At 41.3% G+C, this 17646-nt stretch overlaps 3 protein-coding genes and 1 pseudogene across 4 annotated transcripts; 2 read left to right on the top strand and 2 right to left on the bottom strand.

Moving 5' to 3' along the window:
- Nucleotides 1–1685: 1685 nt before the first annotated feature.
- Nucleotides 1686–6632, top strand: LOC106414343 (putative WEB family protein At1g65010, chloroplastic). The gene is made up of 3 exons (XM_013855013.3): nucleotides 1686–1976; nucleotides 2425–2617; nucleotides 2717–6632. The coding sequence occupies exons 1-3, from the start codon at nucleotides 1960–1962 to the stop codon at nucleotides 6509–6511; spliced, it is 4005 nt and encodes a 1334-aa protein (XP_013710467.1). The 5' UTR covers nucleotides 1686–1959; the 3' UTR covers nucleotides 6512–6632.
- Nucleotides 6633–7083: 451 nt separating this feature from the next.
- LOC106414345 lies at nucleotides 7084–7879 on the bottom strand (annotated as a pseudogene).
- Nucleotides 7880–8083: 204 nt separating this feature from the next.
- LOC106414344 (proton pump-interactor 1-like) lies at nucleotides 8084–11127 on the bottom strand. 2 transcript variants are annotated; one of them, XM_013855014.3, is made up of 7 exons: nucleotides 10935–11127; nucleotides 10206–10596; nucleotides 9936–10127; nucleotides 9671–9850; nucleotides 9388–9582; nucleotides 8673–9308; nucleotides 8084–8601 (listed from the first exon to the last, which is right to left on the bottom strand). In XM_013855014.3, exons 2-7 carry the CDS (start codon nucleotides 10569–10571, stop codon nucleotides 8290–8292), a joined length of 1881 nt encoding a protein of 626 aa, XP_013710468.1. In that variant the 5' UTR covers nucleotides 10572–10596; nucleotides 10935–11127; the 3' UTR covers nucleotides 8084–8289. The 2 variants fall into 2 exon arrangements, with proteins under 2 accessions (XP_013710468.1, XP_048621751.1); XM_048765794.1 differs by having other exon boundaries at nucleotides 10796–10938.
- A 3281-nt stretch (nucleotides 11128–14408) lies between these two features.
- Nucleotides 14409–15899, top strand: LOC106412928. Its single transcript, XM_013853797.1, has one exon. It carries the CDS (start codon nucleotides 14409–14411, stop codon nucleotides 15897–15899), a length of 1491 nt encoding a protein of 496 aa, XP_013709251.1.
- The last annotated feature ends 1747 nt before the right edge of the window (nucleotides 15900–17646 follow it).

The raw sequence follows: 17646 nt of genomic DNA, 5'->3' as shown, positions 1-17646 counted from the left end.
GCACCAAAACGACCTAGTATTGAAAAAATGTTAAAATTATACACAGTCAAATACACATAAATATGGCCGAGGGTTATATTGCGGTTTGACTGGCACTTGGAGGGTTGACCCGTGGGTTTTTGAGTTCGCGGATTAATTTGCAAAAAAAAATCACATTGAGGGTTTTTTTTGCAGAAAACCCAATAAAATTTTCATTATGTTTAATATTTGAGGTTGGGGGCATTACATAAATGACTATGTAAATTATTGGAAAAAATTAAAAAGTAAGTGCACAAGTGCGTCCGCGACTTGATCAAAGCTCTCTAGCTTGTTATTGATACGTTGTTTTATGTAGTAGTTAGTGCTTTTGCAATTGACTTCTTTTATTTAGAGGAAACATTGGAATATTTCTTGTATGTAAGTTTGTAACATTATCACTATTATAGTATATATAGTCTCTTCTCACTGTATATATATGCATTTATCATCATAAAGACAAATGTCTGATTCGTCTATTTACACTTAGGCGATTAGTTAAAAGAATCAAATTTCCAAAAATGATATTAAAAAAAAGGTTCGTGAACTCTCGAAACTCTACAATATTTTATATATTTCGAACACACAATATCAAGAGCTACAATTCGATTACAAGGGAAAGAGAAATCTCATCTAAGATTAGGCGATAAACGTAAACGAACAAAACTTTAACGAAACAATTTGACGTGTGATCTAAGTTCCAAATTAGTATATGATATATGACTTTTAATATATATATATATATATATATATATTTTTTTTTGTAACTTGATATGACTTTTAATATGATTTGTTACTTACTTCATTGTGTGCTCTCACAATTGATTTTTAAAATAAGTGAGCGAGAAAGTATATTTAGCAGAAAAGTATAAATTAGTTTAACGAAAAGTTGAAATAAAACTGAAATTATTATTATTATTATTATTAACCACGCGGTGGTGGGCTAGTGGTCTTGAGGGAGCAACAACTCCAACAGGCTTTGAACCCCCGTGTGATCATCCGGACTAGCGTTAAATTGCAAGAATACGTGGAGTGCTGTGGATCTCGTGGGACTAGTCGGTTGACTTCGGTCGCCGGATTTCCACGGTTATAAAAAAAAACTGAAATTATTGATTTCTGGGTAAAATTTATAAGATAAATTGTTCGAAAATAGAATTCAAACCAGTTTGATTGGTGTGTTTCAAAAAAAAAAAAACAGTTTGATTGGTTTCAGTTCCATAACTTTAATTAGTAAACAAAATAATATCGATACAACATTACATAACATAACAAGAAAAAAACACTCCAGCCTAACTGCCTCTAAAGGATACGCATAAATTACCAACATTTCACACTAATAAATGAGTGCATTAGAGAATAACAATGAGTTGTACGATTGAATTATTGTTATTTATATATACAAATAAAATAAATGATTGAAAGGCACATGCAGCCCACATGATGACTCCAAATAGATCTTAGACTTGTAAAATCAGATCGCTGGAGATTTGAGATTTTTCTGCTCTACCCACATTATGAGCAAAGTCCATTCACATTTGTTAGGTCCACACACACACACACACTGCTTTATTTCATTAATACACATGCAAAACTTTACACCATGGTCCTTTCTGTCATTTCATATTGTTTTGTACTATCAAATTGTTTTGTTTTTAATTGTAAAAACGAAACCGGGAAAATGAAAGAAAAAGACGAGAGAGAGAGAGAGAGAGAGGAAGAGGGTGACCACCACTCTGCCCATTACCAATAATTTTGCTACAAAAAAAAGTTGAAGACTTTGTGGAGAAGCAATCAGACCCAGTGAAGACGAAACCTTAATCGATCTGGTGTTTCTGTTTAGAGTCTCCCACTTGCAATGCCGGAGATTTAGCTGCCCCCTAACATTTCTCACCATTTTTCTTTTCTCCTTTGAAGCTTTGAAGGTGTTCTTCTTCCTCGGCAACAATGGCGTCCAGAACCAAGTGGGGGAACTTTCCTTCTCTTTTTATTTTTAATTTTCATTACAGAACCAACCATATACTAGTTTTAAGGCAATTGGATCTGAGATGCTGTCTTCTGTTTTCTTTGTCGGAAATGTAGTTGTGTCTATGTGGGTCACTTTCTCTGGACATCTTTGTTTTTTCTTCTGAAATTATTCACTGATTCTGCAATATGTGTTCTCTTAGCTTGTCAGATCATTCCATGTACTGTGGAAAAAATAATGTGCTTTTGGATTCATTTTAGATTCTTTTTTAATTTGATTTTTGATAATTAGATCTCTAATCATTAATCATAGCAATGCAAGCCATCAAGTTGGAAACCTGTTTCACTTACTTAAGTTATGGATTTAGATCCATAGAGATGTTTGTTTCATTATTTGTTCATTGATGGTGATTGTCACATTGTACTTATACCTTTATGATATTGTAGAACTGGTTTAATGGAGACTCCTCGTAGTAAACCATCTCCTCCACCACCAAGACTTACTAAATCATCAGTGACTAAATCCGATGGCAGCTCTCCGTCTTCTGTGACCCGTCTCTCACTAGACCGTTCCCCACAATCTGCTAACTCCAAGCCTACTCCTGATCGTCGTACTGCAAGAGTCCCTACTCCACCTGAGGCAAGTCAAAACAAACTCCATCCATTTGACATATTGAAGCTTCTCTTGTTTTGATGACAATGTTATAGAGACTGATCATAATTTTTATTGGCGTTTCAGAAGTCTCAATCACGGTTAGGGAAAGGATCTGAGCTACAAGCTCAACTGAAACAGATTCAGGAGGATTTGAGGAAAGCTAACGAGCAAATAGCAGTGCTCAAGAAAGACAAAGCTAAAGCTCTCGGTGATCTCAAAGGCTTTGAGAAGCTAAACAAAGAAGCCAATGAGAAATTCAAAGAAGCACTGGCAGCAGCTCAGGAGAGTTCCGAGATTGAAGCGGTTCATAACGAAAAGGATATCTCTTGGAAGAAAGAGGTTGAGTCTGTAAGAAGCCAGCATGCTTTAGACATCTCAGCTCTTCTCTCCACCACAGAAGAGCTCCACAGGGTTCAACAAGAGTTGGCTATGACTGCTGACGCTAAAAACAAGGCGTTGAGTCATGCAGAGGAAGCGACCAAGATCGCTGAGATGCAGGCGGAGAAGGTGGAGGTTCTTTCTTCTGAGTTAAGTCAGTTAAAGGCATTGGTTAGTTCTGAGGAACAGAAGAAGGCTACTGAAGGAGATGAGGTTGTGTCTAAACTGAAATCCGAGATTGAGATGTTGAGAGGGGAGCTTGAGAATGTTAGCATCTTAGAGAATAAGCTGAAGGATCAAGAAGAGTGCATTGAGCAGCTCCACGTTGACCTCGAAGCTGCTAAAATCGTTGAATCATGTGCTAATAGCTTAGCAGCTGAGTTGAAGAATGAACTTGAAAAACAAGTTGAAGAGTCAAATAAGTTGAAGACGTCTGCTTCAGAGTCTTTAGATTCAGCTATGAAGCAGCTGGGAGAAAACAGTCATGCGCTTCATGAGGCAGAGTTGGACAATGCTGCGTTGAAAGAAAAGATTGAGTCCATGGTAACAACGATTGCAAGTCAGGAAACAGATCTTCAGGAGTCTCAACGCCAAGTTTTCTTTTTAAACAAAGAAACTTCTAAGCTTGAAAAGCTTGTTGAGTCAGTGAAAGCTGACCTTGCAACCGCCCAAGAAGAAGCTTTGGAGAATGAAAAGACTACAACATCACATATTCAGAACTTACTGAATGAAAAGACGGAGCTTGCGACAGAGCTGGAGAGCTGTAGGAAGGAAGAAGAGGAAACCAAGAAAGCTATGGAAAGCTTAACTTCGGAGTTGCAGGAAGTATCTGTGGAAGCAAGGGAAGCTAAGGAGAGGCTCTTGACATGTCAAGCAGAGGTTGAACATTGTGGAACACAGATTGAGAGTTTGAAGCTGGCTGCTAAAGAGACTAATGAGAAGTATGAAAGAATGCTTGAAGATGCAAGAAACGAAATCGATAGCCTGAAAAATAGTTTAGGAAAGAGTCAAGATGAGATTGTTGGTTCAAAGACTGAGTGGGAGCAGCGAGAACTCCATTTGATGGCTTGTGTGAAGAAATCGGAAGATGAAACGTTCTCTCTGCAGGGAGAGCTTAGCAAGGTGGAGAGTTTGCTTAATCTTAAGGAAGATGAGGTGAAGGCAGCAAAAGAGGAAGAAGCCAATACGAAAAGGAAACTTGAGGAACTTGAGGAGGAGCTTAAGGATATGCAGGAAAGAGTTGGAGAAGCCAAAGCTGAAAGTGTGAAAGTTAAAGAAAGTTTGTTGGAGAAAGAAAACGAACTTAAGAGCGCTGCTGCAGACAACAAAAAGCTCGGAGATGAGTTGTCAAAGATAAATGAAAGCTTGGTGGATAAAGAGACAAAACTGCAGAGCATTATTCAAGAAGCAGAGGAGCTCAGAGGGAGGGAGCTTGATTATCTCAAGAAGATTGAGGAGTTGTCAGCAGCGAATTTGAGTTTGCTTGACAAAGAAACCAAACTGTTGAGCATTGTCCAAGAAGCTGAGGAGCTCAGAGGGAGGGAGCTTGAGTATCTCAAGAAGATTGAAGAGTTGTCAGCAGAGAATGTGAGCTTGGCTGACAAAGAAACCAAACTGTTGAACGTTGTTCAAGAAGCTGAGGAGCTCAAAGGGAGGGAGCTTATTTACCTCAAGAAGATTGAAGAGTTGTCAGCAGCGAATATGAGCTTGGTTGACAAAGAAACCAAACTGCAGAGCATTATTCAAGAAGCGGAGGAGCTCAGAGGGAGGGAGCTTGATTATCTCAAGAAGATTGAGGAGTTGTCAGCAACTTTGTCAGCAGCGAATGTGAGTTTGGTTGACAAAGAAACCAAACTGTTAAGCATTGTTCAAGAAGCTGATGAGCTTAAAAGGACAGAGATTGCTTGTCTGAAGAAGATTGAAGAGTTGTCAGCAGTAAATGAGAGTTTGGTTGACAAAGAAACCAAACTATTGACCATTGTTCAAGAAGCTGAGGAGCTTAAAAGAACAGAGATTGCTCATCTGAAGAAGATTGAAGAGCTGTCAGCAGTGAATGTGAGTTTGGCTGACAAAGAAACCAAACTGCAGAGCACCATTGAAGAAATCGCGGGGCTCGAAGAAAGGGAGGCTGTATACATCAAGAAGATCGAGGAGTTGTCATTGCCAAATGAGATATTAGCTGAGAAAGAAGCCAAACTACAGTCAGCTGTTAAGGAGAATGAAGAGTTAAGAGAAAGGGAGTCTTCTTACCATAAGAAGCTTGAAGAGTTGTCAAAAGTATCTGACAACGTTGCTGCCAGAGAAATCAAACTCCACATTTCCACTCAAGAAAACGAAGAGCTTAGAGAAAGAGAGGCTGCATACCTCAAGAAGATTGAAGAGTTAGCTAAGCTGCAAGAGTCTCTTCTTGATAAAGAAAATGAGCTTGACAGAATGGTCCGTGAGATTGAGGACCTTAAAGCCAAGGACTCTCTATCCCAAAAGAAGATTGAAGAGTTATCAAATCTAAACAAAACCTTGCTCGTGAAAGAGAGCGAGTTACACGATGTCCTTTGCGAAAACGAGGAGCTCAAATCCAAAGAGGCTTCATCGCTTAAAACAATAGAGGAGTTGTCTGATCTTAAACAAAGTTTGATTGATAAAGAAAACGAGCTCAAGACTGCAGTAATTGAGAATGAAGAGCTAAAGGCCAATGCTGCATCATTGGTTCAGAAGATTGAAGAGTTGACAAACCTTAAACAGAGTTTACTTGATAAAGAGAACGAGCTGCAGGGTGTTTTCCATGAGAACGAGGAGCTTAAGGCCAAAGAGGATGCATCTTTAAAGAAGATTGATGAGCTGCTACATCTCGAGCAGAGTTGGCTTGAGAAGGAAAATGAGTTTCAAAGACTTCATCAAGAAAATGAAGAGCTTAGAGTGCAGGAAGCTTCAAAGGCAAAGAAGATAGAGGAGTTGTCAATCCTGCTTGACAAAGAAACCGAGCTGCAGGCTGTGATTCATGATAACGTTGAGCTGAAGGCCAGGGAGGCTTCCGCGGTTAAGAAGATCGAAGAGTTATCGAAGTTGCTAGAAAAAGAAGAGAAACCAGATGAAAACGGCAAGCACAGTACAGGAGAACAAAAGGTACAAGAAAGTCCAGTGGAAGCCATTGATAACCATTTGAATGGTGAGACACCAGTCCATTTGTTAGCTCACAAAGATGAAGGAGAGAAAGATAAAGACTCAATTGAAGGGGAAGGCTACCATATAGAAAAGAGAGAAGCGTCTTCAGAGAGAGAGTCAGATCACGAGTTTGCTGAAGAGGAAGAGGAATCAAAAGCAGAAGGCAGTGAGAACTTTGATCAGTTAAGCAATGGCTTGTCTTCAGCTGAACATATAGAATATTCTGGGAGTCTGCACTCAAAGGAACTAGAGCAGAAGAAGAAGAAACCTTTGCTCCGGAAGTTTGGAAATTTACTGAAGAAGAAGAGTACAAGCAGCAGCAGCAGCAGCCATAAATAGAGGGAAGATGAGACTATTATCATTTCTACTGCAACTGAACATTATTTCTTGGTTGATTTGTCTTTAAATCTTTAAAGAGTATAGCTCCCTATTCAATTTAAGGTGCTTGATCTCTGGTTTATTTCTCTAAATTTCATTAAATCTTTGAAGAGTATACTAGGGGCAAGGATATCATATCATTTTGCAAACAGAAAACATATTTGAACAGTGATTCCCTGTAAGTGCTTTCACACATGATCTGGTGAGAACATTTTAAGCTATGCAAGTTTTGTTATCTGTTGAGATTCATTGTGTTTGTGGCTGGACCGGACATAGAAGCATGGTGAAGGCTTGAAGCATAAAGCTATCCTCCGGATAAATAAGGACGTGACAGAGATTTGAAGGTGTCATGACTAATGAAATCTAAAAATCGACCAAAACCTTATATGTTTATTTCTGTCGTATTGTCAATGCACATGTACTGTGTTGTGCCCGCCTCTAGTGAATTCAATGAGAGTTCAATCTTCTTCTTTTTTTGGTCAACGAGAGTTTGATTATGTTCTTATTATGTAATGGATCACACTAATATATTAGACAAATTGAATATATCTCCAACTCGCGAGTACTTGGCTAAACACATAGATTAAGAAATGTAAAACGTATTTGAACTGCTAGATATAAGGATTAAACAAGTTATACTCTATATGCCTGGTGAGAATATACCCCAACACAGGTACAGTTTCTCCTTACATCTCCCCACGGTTACTACATAAGTTGATATATGTCATAACATTTATCTCTGGTAATATTCTCATCCTGATGACTGGTTTTGGCCTTCAACAGTTCCATCATCACCCACAGCTACATCCTCTTCACTTCCTTCACTATTCTCTCCACTCTTCCGCTTGCTAGCATCTCCACTCTCCTCGTTTGCTACATCTACTGCTCGTTTCAACCCATCTTTGGATGTGTCAGCCGCATGACTCATCGTCACATTCGGAGCCTTGCCATCTGTAGTTGTCCCCATTCCCTCTCCCTTTGACTTCTCTCCTCCGTCCTTTCCCTGTAAATGTTTTGGAAGAACCAAGTGATATCACAATATGAAAACTTCATTGATTCTTTATTTAATCTTCTTATACGCATCAATCCATCTTAGAAGCAAAAAGAACTTACGTTGGATGAGAAGTATCTAGGGCTGTGATGGTAATGATTCCTCTATTAGCAGAAGATGGAGCAGTCCTGTGTATGTTTATGGTTATTCTCTTTGCTAAATACTTAGCCGCCATTGAGATCAATATTTGAGTCCCTCTCCCTCTCTATTATATATATGAGCCTGAGAATGGAGTTAGTGTCGAGAGAGAAACAGGTGGCTTCTCACTACACTTCCCAAGTGTCCTCAAGCAAAGACTAGTTCTTGTCTGGACTATGATCAAGCGTGTCAGTTTGTAAAGCAAACTCTCCAAAGGTGGAACGAGAAGAAAGCTCGAGTTGATCTCGTACTAATAATCTCATCTTTTGGTATTTGTTATCACAGTAAAAAGACAAAAGAAATATATCAAAACTCGAGAAGAACACTATCTCACAGCTATAAGATGTAACAAAAAGAGTTTTCTTACTTCAAAGTTAAAAGCCTCAACAAAAGAAGAGAAAACAACAAAGAGAGTGAAATGTAAAGAAGTATTTTAAAAGGGAAGAGTCTCTACTCAGTATGTAAATGAGACATAAGTTTTAAAGAGTCTCATCCTCAAAAGAAAGCTTTAAGAAGATCCCAAACTACAGCAAACGCAGCTTCCCTTGATCTAGAGAACGTAGTAGTAACCCAAGACAAGAAGCATTAGTACCACAACAGCAGCTGGAGCGGCCCAAACCATGTAGTTAGTCTGCTTCTTACGCTTGAGCATTGGTCTCGGGAGTGTTTCTGGTCCTCCTCTATTGCGGATCCTGTTTCTTATTGGTTTCTCCTTCAAGACTTTCTTTTCCTTCTTTGGTTTCTCCTCCACTGGAGCTTCAGTCTCCTCCTTCTCAGCCTCAGAAGCTTCTGGAACTTCCTCAGAGATGGCCTCGTATGCGTTGCTGCCTCCTGTCTTCTTCTTGGCCGCCTTCTCTCGCTCCTGCAACACACAAAAAAAAGAAGAATATTAGAATGGAAAAGAGAGAAGGCAAAGAGCATTTGATATGATACCTTTTGTTCTTTCTTCTCAGCTTCCTTTTGAGCTCTTATGGCAGCTTTAGCAGCGGCTTTCTCTGCCAGCTTCTTTTTCCTTTCCATGGCTAGCTTGGCTTTAGCAATCTCCTCTTGCTTTCTCATCTCTTTCACCGTAGCTTCATCTACCTCTTCCTCTTCTTTCTGCGGCTTTCCAAGACCATATACTTCTTCTTCTTCATCATCATCATCAACAACAACGTTCTTCTTTCCTTTCACTGCTTCTTTAGCTTTCTCAGCCTTCTGAGCAACAGGAGGAGCAGCGTCTGGTTTAGGTGCAGAAACTTCCTCCTCCTTCGGCTGCTGCTGTTTTGCCTTAGGTTTAGGGACAACCTCGGTTACAGAAGGCGCTGCCTTTGCTGATGGTGCCTCTCGAGCAACAAGAGGCTTCTCTTCAGGGTTCCTCATCCGTCCATCTCGGCTCATCTGCCTAGCATCAAGTGACCCCAAGAGTCTCTTCTCGTAATCCTCTCTGAAGTTCTTGTTACTGCACCAGAGAGAGACAAACTTCTCAACCTCCGCATTGGATAGTGCCTCAAGCTCATCTACGTTCCTTTGCGCAGCCAACTCTCTAGCTTTGTTCAACACGTTACGGCCTTGGTAAAAACCTGAGTTCTGTATATAAACAAACAAAAGAGTCGCAAACCATTCTCCATCACAAGAACATGCTCTTGAGTATTATGTGTGTTTGTACCGTCTCAACGCTTTGCTTCTTAAGGTCACGAATGTTTGAGTAAGCTTTGTCCCTCTTCTCAGTCACAGTCTTGAGCTCATTCTCCAGCACCTGAATCTCATCTTTAGTTGCTTTCACCTTCTCACTCAGCTCATTGATCCTTGCTGATATCGCTTGCCTCTCCTTCTTCACTCCATCCAAACCAGCACCCATTAACTGCAATTAAAAAGGCATTCACATATGAAACTAAACAAAGAAGCCAAGAGTACACTCTCCAAAACCATGACTTCTCTTCTCTTATTACCTTAACTTGACCTTGGATGTCATCTTTATGACCCATAGCTTCTTTGATCTTGGCTCTCATAGCCTCATTAGCAATGACTTTGTCTCTTGTCCCTTCAAGCAGCCTGATCTCTTTAAGAAGCTGCTTCTCCTCGGTCAACGGAATGCTTTCATGTTGAATCCTGTACTCGTAGCTGTATATCTACATTTTTTTTTCCACAACCCACCAACCAAATGAGAATTAAACCGAAGATCACTTCAAGTGAGAACAAGTATTAGATTCTTACCATACTGTTGAGCTCTTCCTGGGAAGAACAGATAACAGGCCCACGGGAACTCCCACCATCATTCCCCCTTAGCTTCCCAAGTGCTTGCTGCAAAGGTTCCATCTCTTTTCTTTTCTCATCAAACTTGTTGTTGAACCCTTGACGCTCTGACTTCAACGGGTCCAACATGTCAAATAACTTGGATCTCTCCGCCTAAATGCATCATTAGAAGAAAAAAAGAAGGTCAACGCTACAACAACATTTTCTTCTAAGTAGGCAAAAGAAGCTTACCTTCTTAGCTCTCAACTCTTCAATAACTGCGCTCCGAGCCTTGTTCAGCTTCTCAACCTCCTTATCAGCAACCTCAAGCTTAGCTTTGATCTTGGGGTCGTCATTTCGACGGTACTTTACAAAGTAGAAAGAGCGGATCTGCTTAGCCGCAGGCCACTCTTCTGCTGCATCTTTTGGTACATCAGAGGAGATCTTGCTGCTGCTACTACTCTCTTCAGCTTTCTTTGGCGGCTCACCGTGTGAACCAGACTTGATGGCGACTTTATCTCCTTTGCCTTGCTCCACCTTCCCGTTGGTTTCGGGTTTCGCTTCGAAAGGAGCCGGAGCAACCTCAAATCCACCGAAGTTTACAACCTCAACACCCATCTTCTACCAAAAAAAACAGAGGATCCTGATGCAGAGAGGGAAAAACAGAGGATTCTGAGTGAAATATAACGGATTCAACTTTAAGGATCTAATTCATAAAAGTAATCAACTTGTTAATGGTTAAAGACCAGATCATACGAACAGCAGATTCAATATTACATACAGAACAGAGCAAACGTTTTAAGGCAGAGTCGAACCGATTGAAACAGAGAGAAAGATCAAACCTTTATAGATGAGAGGTGATCAAATGATTCAGAAAGACAAGGAGAAGAATATATATATATATATTATAAGCAGCAAACAATCGAAAGCAGATAAGTGTTCATCACACGAAGATTCAATTAGAAAGAGAGAAGGTATTACCGTGAAAGGGGAGAGAGAGATGGAGATCTGAAAAAGATAACCGAAGAAGACCCTTTTAAGAGAGAGAGAGAGAAGGGTTGATATCACTTTTCCCTGTCGTATGCTAAAAAGAAACCTTTGGGGTCGGATCTCAAATTCTAATTATATCTCCAAGATTTTTATTTTATTATCAAACCCCCCCACCCCCACCCCCACCCCCACGAACTGCCTCTCTCTCTCTCCCCCTCCCCATTAAAGTCAGATATTTTTTTTTACCAAAATGGTAAATATTTACTCTCTATATCTACTGAAATTTGAAATCCCTTGATTAGGTCATTCCTAGTTTTCTACTTGTTTGTTCATATTTGTCTGTTATACTTTTTCAGTAAAGATTAGATAACAAGGTTTTTTTAAAAAAGCTTATCTTCGATCTCTTGAGTTTGATTATTCCTTCAGAATATTGTTTAGTAAAACATGAAATTTAATTGAAAATATATGAAAATAATACTTTAGTGTAAATGAACCAGTCTGACGACAAAAAAAAAAAAGCAAAGATAAGAAAACAAGACACAAGTGGGAAGAGGTTGAGAAGAAAGAAACAGTTGTTAGGGTGCGTTGAGAACGTGGTGAGACTTCTGTCTCTTTATTCACAAGTCATGCGGATTAGATTCTTTGCATTGTACACGACCAGTTCAAGTGCAGACGTAAGCTGAAATACCTTAAGTACCCCTCTCTCAGACTTTTGAAAAGAAAGAAGCAAACTCAACTTTTTCTGTATACCGTTCTTCTACACCACACCGGTTTAGTCTATAATTAATTTTACCTACACTTAGCTTAACCGGTTTCATACCTTAGGTACGATCCAAAAACCCCTTATTAAAAATATGTTAATTCATCTTTTCTAAGGAATTTTATGTTCATTCATCTTGATTATCTTGAAAGCCATACCTCGTTGATATTAGGCGTTGTCCCATTCACCAGTGATGGTCAGCTGAGTGACTTCATGACGAGATGGCATGCACGTCATCATGAAGCTTTCCATATCTTCAGATCCTCATCCTCCTCTTATGTCACTGGTCAATCATAAAAGTTTTTTTTTGATGAAATGTGAAATTTATGATCAGAAGTGAAAGAATAAGCATTTACAAATGAATAGAACCTAAGAAAAGCTATACATAGAAATCAACTATGTATAGACTATGTGTGCTCAAAACACTTCGAACCATCGTTGCATAAGACCAACGAACTTGTGATCCGGCTTGTAAGAGTTTTGCATATGCAACACTTCCAAAATCCCATGAATCATTTCTCAGCCAGTGTTTTTCAGAATAAATCCCAATATATAAAAGGGATTGAGATTGAACATTGAGGCTATCCACGTTGGATTGGAAAATCAACCAATCAGAAATATTAGTTTAGCCACATCACCTTACAAACCTTTTTTTTTCCTGAAAAGCTTTGAGAGTCGATCTCTCCCCGACTCTTACACTTCATCTTCATCGTTTCGGATCTCTGTAATAACCACAACCCACTCTCATCATTCAATTCCATTCCATTCTTTACTCCTTTCATTACGGTCTGTGATTTACAGATGATGTCGTTCCATCTCCTACTTTTTCCTCTCTTATATAATCATCTTTCTCGAATCCTCTGTTGGGCAACATCCAAAACCCTCTATAGGAGAAGAACAAGCGATGGCCATGAAAACTGTTCAGACCTCCGGAAAGTCCCAGTCGCCGTGACATCTCACCTGGGCCAGCGGATTGTGAATTAGGCTTCTCTATGGTCCACTTTTGGGAGGCCAGAAACACTGCAAAAGGGGGATTAATATTGGTTTGGAGATGCTACTCATCTACGAACAGGTACAATTGTTTGTTTTTACAGATTTCTTTCATCGGAATGTAAGCCCCATCTCTTTGACAACTAGCTGATTTTTTTCCCGACAGGTCACACTGCAAGGCTTCATCTCCTCTAATCGTTCTCCACGATACGAGACTCGCCTCAAACCAGAGAATTCTACAGCCTCAGGAATTTCTTTGCTACCGAAAGCAAACCTATCTATCGCGTTTTTGATCACTCTTTGACCATTTGTTTCACGTACAGCTCTGTCCTCTCCGACCTTGACCACATGAGCCTCCTATTGATGCAGACAGGTTCATGTTCCACGTACATGAAGATTTTGAAGCCAAATGTGGACTCAGGGGTGATCTTTATGGTCAGCTGTTTAAATTTTTTGCATCATCTTCAACTTAATTGCTTATCTGTGTTCTGATTTATACCTTTTAAGGTCACAGTATACTGATAAATCTCCCAACCAATGCTGTAGATGTTGTAGGGCACATGAAGCTACTGAATGGCCAGTCTTTTATTGAACGTCCGGTCCTTGACAAAGTGAAAATTACAACCACACGCCAGTCTCTTGATCATATACAAACAAAAGAGTAAGATGTATTCACTTATTAAAATCACTACCTTGTCTCTATTGCAAAGTAAACTACCTAGCTATAGAACAAGTAAAACTTAACCATTTATAGGGGAGGCTGCAACAATATTCTACAAGAATTTTACAGCCACTGCCGAACTCCCTTCGTCCTTTTAGTGACGACGGTAAACACAAAACTACTTGGTGGTAATCATTTAACTTTTTTGTCTAACCAACTTAAATCTTTTTTAAACGTTTACAGTTTCAGACATTTTTTGTCAATACTCGCTCATGTGATTCTTATATACATACGTATCTAACAACCATGTTTAATGTCTACCCCAAAAAATAACAGGAACCCTTTCCCTAAGCTCTATGTCATCGTCGCGTGTTCTTATGAACAGAGATGTCCAACCCACCCAAGATTATTTAAACTGGTGAGTCTTTGTAGTGGCAACACTTTTATTCTACATAATTCGTATGATTTTTTATATTCAGCGTCTCCTATTCGTTTGTATTAGTTAGGAGCATAAATACATTTTCAGAGACCCTGCAAATCTTTTTGTTTGAATATTGTCTCAGGTTAGGTTGTAACCCATATATTGCTAACCTGGTCAATGCGGAAGAGGTAACAAAGGCTGAGACAATGTGATGCAGCGCATCCCTTGGTTTACGTTCGGTTATGTGTTAAACCGATAGTCACTCTTTCTGTCGAGTCATTAGGATTTGTCTTTATCTTAGGAGATCTTTTACAAGTTAGTTAATATTCATAGGATTAGGATAAGTCCAAGAAGAGTCGGTGTTCGTTTTCATTATATAAAGCAATCTAGCGTCATATAAAAACTCACCTTTTGATTGAATTATTCAGAGCTTTTTACAGTTCTTATTTCTCTTGTTTTCGGCATTCAAACATCGAATCAACGACAACAGGAAAGCAAAGAGAGGTTTGGGCATTCTCAGACTAAACAAACTCCCTTTGAGTACTTGTGCTGCGCCAGTTTGGTATCAGAGCCAGGACGTTTCGGGCACTAGAAATTTTTTTTTTTTTCTCTACAATCGTTTCAGATCATTCCATGGCACCAAGGCGTACGCAAGCGGAGCAACCGATGAATGATTGGGAGGAGTTCAGAAGAACTATCATGATGATGCACGAGAATCTGTTGGATACGATCCAAACTTCGTTTCGTGAACTTACAGAGACGATACATGACCGGGATCGGGATCGCAACAGAGAGAGACAACAGTCCGACGATGGATTGTCTGATGAAGAAGATAACCCGTTTGCGGGTGAGGATCACCGAAGGAATAGGGCGCGTCCCCGTATTCGAGATCGTGATGATCGGAGTTGGGAGTTGGGCTTTAAGGTGGAACTACCTGAGTTTCACGGTGGTGTTCGTGGGGAAGAGCTGCTTGATTGGCTCGTGGCGGTGCAGGAGATGTTGGAATTCAAGCGTGTTCCTGAAGCGCGCAAAGTAGCACTGGTGGCAACAAAGTTTCGGGGGAAATCTGCTTCGTGGTGGCTTCAACTGAAAGCAACCAGAGCTTGTTTGGGGAAGAGTAACGTCGATTCATGGGCAAAACTTGAGAAAGTGATGCGGAAATCGTTTCTCCCCTACAACTCTGAGAGAACTATGTTCACTCGGTTACAAAACATTCGCCAGGGAGCGCGATCTGTGGATGATTATGCTGAGGAATTTTCGTTACTATTAACCCGTAACGAGATACTAGACAGTGAGACTCAACTTGTCTCGAGATTTATTGGTGGCTTGCGTTCCCAAATTCAAAACGCAATGTCGCAATTTGATCCTCTCACGGTGGCAGAGGCTCACCGTCGAGCTGTTGCCTTCGAGGCTCAGTTTAAGTCGAACACTTCGACATGGAACTCCTCAACGTGTGCTCGTCAAGTCACGGGTGCTACGGACGGAAATCAACAGGCTTCTTTACCTAAAAGCGCAACTGACGCCGGAGCCGGGAAAGGAGAACCATTTGGCAAGACGCCTGGCGTTACAGAGGACCTGCGTCGCTCAACGAGACCGAACGCACTGCGGTGTTATACTTGTGGGGAGCTAGGTCACAGACAAACCGCCTGTCCCAATGCTAATCATCGTGGTCTCCTGGCTGAAGAGACCAAGTGGGACAAGGATCATGACGAGGATGACGACGAGGGGATTGAGGAAATATTGGATGATCACAATACCGGGGATAAAGGCACATTACTGATGCTAAGGCGTATTTGTTTGGCACCAATACGACATGATGATCAACCGTGGTTGCGTAACAACATCTTCTCGTCTACCTGCACCATCAACGGCAGAGTGTGTAGTTTTGTCATAGACTCGGGAAGCTGCAGGAATGTGATCTCGGAAAGCGCGGTTCTAAAACTCGGTCTGCGCCGTTCAAATCACCCTGCTCCGTATAAGTTGGTATGGCTGCAAGAGGGCATTGCCATTCGAGTCGTCCACCGCGTGTTAGTTTCTTTGTCGATTGGAGAATACTACAAGGACAAAATATACTGCGATGTTGTCCCTATGGATGTCAGTCATATACTTCTGGGTCGCCCATAGCAATACGATCGTGAAGTGATGCATAACGGCCGCACCAACGAATACAGTTTCTTCTTCGAAAAACGCCGCATTGTTCTTCTGCCTACTCACGAAAGCCCTGTCATACCCGCCATTCATGACTCAACTGTTCCATCTCAGTTACGTGAAGGAACGGGATCGAGTAATTCGGTTTTGTTCTGCTCTTATGCATCCTTTGCAGAGGAGTTGCGTCAGGATCAAGTCATGTATGCTTTGCTCACAGTGCCGAAGGCAGAACCAGCGTCCCACATTGTTGACCCAGCGATCACGAAACTCTTGACGGAATTCGACGATGTGTTTCCCACAGAGCTACCATTAGGCCTCCCGCCTCTCAGGGATATCCAGCATCACATTGATTTGGTGCCAGGAGCCACACTGCCCAATCGTCCTCACTACCGCATGAGTCCCCAAGAGCACGAGGAGTTACGCAAGCAGGTGGAAGAGTTGCTGGCTAAGGGTCATGTTCGCAAAAGTCTTAGCCCATGTGCAGTACCTGCCTTACTAATTCCTAAAAAGGATGGGTCATGGCGCATGTGCGTCGACAGTAGAGCCATCAACAAGATTACAGTGAGGTACAGATTTCCGATCCCAAGGCTTGACGATTTGCTGGATCAGATTGGCTCTGCGACAATCTTCTCCAAACTGGATCTTAAGAGTGGTTACCATCAGATTCGTATCCGACCTGGCGATGAGTGGAAGACTGCCTTCAAGACTCGTGAGGGACTTTTTGAGTGGCTAGTAATGCCTTTTGGATTGTCCAATGCGCCAAGTACCTTCATGCGAATCATGAATCAGGCGTTGCGTCCGTTCATTGGTCATTTTGTAGTCGTCTACTTCGATGACATTCTAATCTTTAGCAGCTCGCTCGAGGAAGACATTGCCCATCTGCAACAAGTGCTTGCGGTGCTTCGTAGAGAGACACTTTTTGTCGCAAGACAGAAATGTGAGTGGGGCGTGAGGCGCGTCCTTTTTCTTGGTTATGTTGTATCGACAGAAGGGTTGTCGATGGATGAGAGCAAAGTGGAGGCAATACGATCATGGCCTGCACCTAAAACAATCTCGGAGGTTCGTAGTTTCCATGGTCTCGCTTCCTTCTACAGACGGTTTGTCGCCAACTTCAGTTCCATTACGGCGCCTCTAACAGACTGCATGAGGGGTACCGTTTTTGCGTGGACAAAGGAGGCAAATGCGGCTTTCGAACTCATCAAAGAACGCCTCACTACGGCTCCTGTTCTGGTCCTCCCGGACTTCGCGGTGACATTTGAGCTCCACTGTGACGCCTCCAAGCTAGGGATTGGAGCAGTTCTTAGCCAAAACTCTAGGCCTGTCGCTTACTATAGTGAGAAACTCTCTGGGGCTTGCGGCAGATATAGTACTTATGATGTGGAGTTCTACGCAGTGGTACAAGCTATTCGTCATTGGCGTCATTATTTGATTCACCGCGACTTCATCATCTTTACTGACCATGATGCTCTCAAACACTTGGATAGCCAAGTTAAAGTATCAGCGAGGCACGCCAACTGGATCGCATACTTACAGCAATTCACTTTCACGATTCGCTACAAGGCAGGAAAGCTGAATCGCGTCGCTGATGCCCTTAGTAGGCGACATACCTTGCTCACGACGTTGCACACCTCAGTAGCAGGCTTTGCCTCTTTTGCTGACCTGTACGCCACTGATCCGTACTTTGGGAAGTTATGGGCCGATGTGCAGGCTGGCGCTAACAACG

Source organism: Brassica napus, chromosome C8, assembly GCF_020379485.1.
Source record: "Brassica napus cultivar Da-Ae chromosome C8, Da-Ae, whole genome shotgun sequence".
In the NCBI taxonomy this organism is placed as follows: Eukaryota; Viridiplantae; Streptophyta; class Magnoliopsida; order Brassicales; family Brassicaceae; genus Brassica; species Brassica napus.
Note: the sequence above shows the minus strand (reverse complement) of the source record. Positions and strands in the feature narration are given on the sequence as shown.